We start from the raw sequence: 6,186 nt of genomic DNA on the forward strand, positions 1-6,186 counted from the left end.
GCAGGACTCTGTAAGAGCAGCGGGTCTCAAACTTCAGTGTGTATGAGAATCACCTGGAAGGTTTGTTCAACTACAGACTGCTGGCCCCCATGCCCAGAGTTTCTGATTTAGTAAATATTAAGTCTGAGAATTTGTATTTCTAAAAAAAGTTTCTAGATGATGCTGATGCAACTGGTCTGAGTTGTACTTTCAGAACAACTCTGAACAAAAAGAGGAAAGAAACAAGCAAAAAGGTTTACTGTATAGGGTATTTTGTTGCTGACTTATTGTGAATCCCAGAAAACACACTGAAAAGGTTTTTTTATGAGTTAGAGAGGGGTGAGAAATGGGACCAGAAGAGGGGTCCTCACAAAATCAGGCTTTAGTTGAAGACAGCTGTATTCATTAAGAGATGCCAAACAATCTTTTACTAAAAAATAGTGTACAATACAGGAAGGATCAATTATAAACAATATTTTTCTTTACCAAACTGACTTCAACTAACCTACTAAAAGTTTAAGTATCTATCATGTGCCAGGCCCCTTACAGACTAAGAATAGATTAATCATCAAGTTGGTTAAATACGGTAACCATAATGTAGGTCTCTATAATCTTTTATATTATGTACATAAACTTATATATATAAACTTTTAGGACAATAACATAATACACACTGTTTAGTATATACATGCAGATTTTTTAGTTAAAAATAGAGTTAGATGGGAATAACTATCACTTTAATTCTGGCTGTGTCATGAAGGCAACACCACTATTTTAACCACTAGTTAACTATGTTTTTAAAAAATGCCTGATAGTTTAAAGATATTTCAAAATTTCTCGTGTAAATTATAAAAATAAAGAAGTCAAGAAAATTTTTTTCTCTTTCTCTATATAATATACATATGTTTTGAATTTTAACTTTAGATGGTATCAGAACACTGCCTGAATCATTGTTACACTTCAAGAGTTCAAAATTGTAAAATACATAAAGCTGATTCACATGATTTATACATAAATGCAACTTGAAAATGATAAAACAAATATTTTACAGAATATTTAAATAAAGTCTGTTAAGTAAAATATTTAAACATTCATTGCTATCACACATGCATATTAAGAAATGTCTCATAAGTTCCTATAGAAACTTACTTACATTATATTTACTATTAAATATTACTAAAATATTTAATATTTAGTTATTTGACCTCAAATTCAACATCTTTCAAACCATAGGTAATATTTCCTTAAACTAATTTCAACATAAATTTTGGATATAGAACCATCAGAGAATCTTATGTAATCTGACACTCGATGAAACCAATTATTTGTTAGAAGCTCTAAATATTTTTGAACACAGACAAATATTTGTTTTAAAAGTTAAAAACTCAACAGGAACTATGTTTTTAATACACTTTTATATGTTCTCATTATTTTTCACTTATTGAATTAGAAAACCATAGTCTTCATTTTAAAACAAGCAGAGGCTATCTCTTTTGGATTTTCATTGCTTAGAACAGGGCCTATAACATAGACAATTATTTATAGAATGAATAACATCTGGAATTTATTCAAATTTTAGGGATCCAAAATTATAAAATTTCCTGTGAGTTATATCATTAAAAAAATGAACATATAGCTATTAAAAAATGTAAGTGAAAATTGTTTAATCATTTTAGAGCAGTCAAAATGCAATATAATATTGGTGTCTGAAAGCAGTCATTTTAGCATGTGCATTTTAATCTTTTATCATTCATTTTAAGTTGATGGATAATTTAAAAACTGAATTTTAATCAAAATTGTTTTCAAACATTGCCATAATGTCGCTTTGAAGAGTCATATCAATGGTACCCGCCATCTGTAGAAAAGAGGAGAAAATTGTAATGTTACTTTAAAATGTATGCCTTTATTAACAACTATATAAAATGATTATGCAACATTTGGGAACAGATTATACAAAATGAAAACTATTTAACATAATACATTTCTACATAATTTTTTATTTCTGTTCAAATACTACCTGATTTTGTTAATATATTGTTCATGTGATAAATCAAAATTAAAACCTATAAGAACACTAAGTTTGACCTTTGTCTCCAAGTAAGAGAGAAAACTCTCAATGTTGACCGAGTGGGTATTAATAAGAACATGACCTGTGAGCACACTGTCTTATTTATTTCTATAACCAACATAGTGCTAGCCACATAAAATTATTTTCTGAATGAACCAGTATCTTCCCTCTGTGAGAGAACTATATGTAATATTAAGCCTATGGGCTTGCCTTGATTCTGCCAGTTATGTGTAACCTAAGACAAAGTACTTAACCAAGTCTATTTGATGTGGGGGGGTATTTATGAAGATCGAATCAGATTGTATGTAAAACACTCAGCACAATACTTTATTAAGTGCTAAAAAGCTATTTAAAAATACCAAAAACACTAATCAAGACAAAGGAAACAAATGTTTACTATATTCTGAAGGCTTTTCTTTTCTCTTTTTTTTTGTTAAGGGTAGCCCCTCGAACCGCAATGGGTTCAGAGAGACTCCCTGAAGCCTTTTCTAAATGCCCTTGTTATAAGGGTTTAGATATCCTTTAGCATCTGAAATGACAGCAAATATTAAAGTTCAAAAAATATTTTTAATCAATAAACAGCAACAGACCAGAGTGGTAGGTAAAAGCAGCAATTTGTAATCAGTTAGTTGGCATCCTGAATGGGACTTGGCTTTCTCATTAGCTATATGGGAAAAGATTTGGAATTATGATTTACCAACAAAAATATATTTTAAAAGTATGTCTAACTCTTATAAACTACAAAAATTTCTTAAAATTTGCCTTGGAGATAAAGGATACTTCTTAAATCCTAACCCAGGCTACCTTCCTAATGCCCAGCTACTAGGATGCCAAATGTCTGCCCATTAAAGTTCTAAAAGTTCTTAAAGTTCTATTTTAAGCTTCCAAAATAAGAGTTGGATATGTTGTCCTAGTTTAAATATCATGCAATACTGCTGTAAGTATCCAGACATACTGCAAAATTTGAAGAGTATGTAACGAAACCTGTTTTTATTTAAAGGTTGTAATGGATAGGCTTATTTTAGACTTTCTTCCATATTGACTAAAATCTGTGCATGTGGAACAATTATTGATATAAAAGTGGTTATTCTCTATACCAATTAACCTTAGATACCATGATTTTAATACTAGCTAATGTTCTCTGGATTCCTTTCTCTGTGGTCCTAATATACTCTTCAACTATTCAAAAGCTTGGTCAAGGGAACTGGCATGAAGTGAACTTTTGGAAGCTCTGTTAAGTGTCAAGTTATTATAGTTAGTTAATTGATTGATTGGTTGATTGATTGATTGATAGAGTCTTGCTCTGTTGCCCAGGCTAGAGTGCCATGGCATCAGCCTAGCTCACAGCAACCTGAAATGCCGGGGCTCAAGCGATCCTCCTGCCTCAGCCTCCCAAGTAGCTGGTACTACAGGTGTGTGCCACCACACCTGGCTAATTTTTTCTATTTTTAGTTGTCCAGCTAATTTCTTTCTATTTTTTACTAGAGACAGGGTCTCACTCTTGCTGAGGCTGGTCTTGAACTCCTGAGCACAAGCGATCCTCCCACCTCGGCCTCCCAGAGTGCTAGGATTACAGGTGTCAGCCACTATGCCTGACCTGTTATAGCTTTTTAGAGTATGAATCTGTCAACTAATAGCAAGATAAGCGGTTGGGCTGTCAAGAATGATAGCAGGTAGATCCAAGAACAGGTTGATAGTTATTGAGCTGCTAGGATGTGACATTATTAGTCATATTTCAGTGGATTCCAAGTCTAGTCAATTTCCAGAAAAGGGCTTACAATATTGAGGATTATATCAGGTTACCTAGTTGGTTTGTTAAGTGGCAACTAGGCTGCTATGAAATCACTTGGGGGTGACTGAAGTCATGTCCTTGTGAGTATCAACAGGAGAAATTCTTAGGTCACTAGAGAAAAACTTCTGGTCAAGTATTAATGACATTTAATAATGAGTTCCTAAAAACCACAAAATTAAGACAATATCAAAAAGTTTCTATTTAAATGTAAATTAATTCAAATTAAATAAAGTTTAAAATTCAGCTCCTCAGTTGCCTTAGCCACATTTCAACTGCTCAACAGCCATATGTGCCTAGCCACTATTGATTTGACTACATAGATGAAGCACATTTCTACCACTGTAGAAAGTTCCATAAGACCACACTGGTCAGGCCAGGTACAGTGGTTCACACCTGTAATCCTCACACTGTGGGAGGCTGACACAGGAGGATTGCTTGAGGCCAGAAATTTGAGACCAGCCTAAGCAACATAGCAAGACCCCCATCTCTAACAGAAAAACTAGCTGGGCATGGTGGCATGCAGCTACTCGGGAGGCTGAGACAGAGGGATTGGCTCAAACCCAGTTTGAGGTTTCAGCGAGCTATGATGACACCACTGCACTCTAGCTCAAGGAACAGAGCAGACCCTGCCTTAAAAACAAAACAAAAAAAAACAGACCACACTCTTCTCATGTAAACTCTACCATATGTTACAGCATTGTTAAATGCAATTTGTTTCTATCTTATTATTATAAAATATGAGGCTTACAAAACATTGTTCATTAATTTCTAGAAAATTAATTTGTATTTTAACCAATACTATAGCCAAAGCCAATGGCTCTTTTCTTCTCAAACTAATGTTCTCATATGTCCTATAAATTTACATGTCTTTTCCAGGATTACAAAAACATCTAGCACCCAACATGGTAAAATGTGCAAAATCTGGCATTAATGATTACGAGGTATGCAAAGAAGCAGAAAAACACTATCTACAAAGAAGAGACTAATCAATCAACTGAAACTGACCCGAAACTGGCATAGATATTAGGATTAGCAGAGAAGCCCATTAAAATAAAGTTATTATAACTGTATTCCATTTACTCAAAAGTTTAATAGAGAAATAAAAGATATTTTTAAAAATCCCAAATCAAACATCTAGGGATAACCACAATGTCTGAGAGGAAAAATAATACACTGGATGGGATTAACAGAAGATTACAGACATTGAAGAAAATATTAGTGGATTTATCCAAAATGAAACCCAAAAGGAAGAAAAGAATTTAACAAATGAAAAGAGCATCATTAATGTGAGCTGTGAGACAACTTTAAGTGGCCTATACATGAGTAGTTAGAGTCCTGAAAAGGGGATAAGGGGGACATTATTTGAAGAAATAATGGCCAGAATTTTTCCAAGCTTGATAAACAGTATAAACACACATATCCAATAAGCTCAGCAAAGCACAAGAAACATGAAGAATACAACTTCTGAAACCCAGTGACTGATACAAATGTTAAAAGCAGTGGAGGAAAGACATGCTATATACAAAGGAACAAAGATAATGATATCAGATTTCTCATTGGACACAATGCTAACAATGAGACATTGAAGGAGTATCTTTATAAGTACCAAAAGAAAAAATACTAACAATCTAGAATTCTCTATTCAACTAAAATGTCTTTCAAAAAATTGAAGGCAAGTTGAAAACACATCCACACAAAAACTTGCACACAAATATTTATAGTGGCTTTAATCATATTGCCATAACTTGGAAGTAACCAAGATGTCCTTCAATAAGTAAATAACTAACTAAACTGTGGTACATCCATACAATGGAATATGATTCTGTGCCAAAAAGAAATGAACTATCACAATAGCCAAGATACAGAATCAACCTAAATGCCCATAAATGGCTGGATGGATAGAGGAAATATGGTATATATTGGAATAGTATGCAATGGAATACTACTCAGTCATTAAAAAGAAGGATATCCTGTCATTTGCAACAACCTGGATGAACCTAGAGGCCATTATGTTAAGTGAAATAAGCTAGGCACAGAAAGATAAATACCATATGACCTCACTTATATGTGGAATCTTAAAAAGCTGAACCCATAGAAAACAAGAATAGAATGGTGGTTACCAGGGGCTAGGGAGGGGAGGGAGTATTGTTCAAAGAATGCAAAATTTCAGTTAGGAATAAATTGAAGAGATCTAATGTACAATATTGTAACTATAGTTATTGTATGCTCAAAAATCACTATGGATAGGCCAGGCGCGGTGGCTCACACCTGTAATCCTAGCACTCTGGGAGGCCGAGGTGGGTGGATCGTTTGAGCTCAGGAGTTCGAGACCAGCCTGAGCAAGAGC

At 33.7% G+C, this 6,186-nt stretch overlaps 1 protein-coding gene across 1 annotated transcript in view; it reads right to left on the reverse strand.

Annotated features, from left to right (window-relative positions):
- Positions 1 to 1,626: 1,626 nt before the first annotated feature.
- Positions 1,627 to 6,186, reverse strand: part of BRDT (bromodomain, testis-specific) — a 67,104-nt gene continuing 62,544 nt past the window's right edge. Inside the window, exon 20 of the mRNA XM_012661043.1 lies at positions 1,627 to 1,834. Within this exon, the coding sequence (XP_012516497.1) occupies positions 1,766 to 1,834 (69 nt within the window). The 3' untranslated portion in view covers positions 1,627 to 1,765. The remainder of the gene's footprint in view (positions 1,835 to 6,186) is intronic.

Source organism: Propithecus coquereli, unplaced genomic scaffold (genome assembly GCF_000956105.1).
Source record: "Propithecus coquereli isolate 6110/MARCELLA unplaced genomic scaffold, Pcoq_1.0 Scaffold7, whole genome shotgun sequence".
Classification (NCBI taxonomy): domain Eukaryota; kingdom Metazoa; phylum Chordata; class Mammalia; order Primates; family Indriidae; genus Propithecus; species Propithecus coquereli.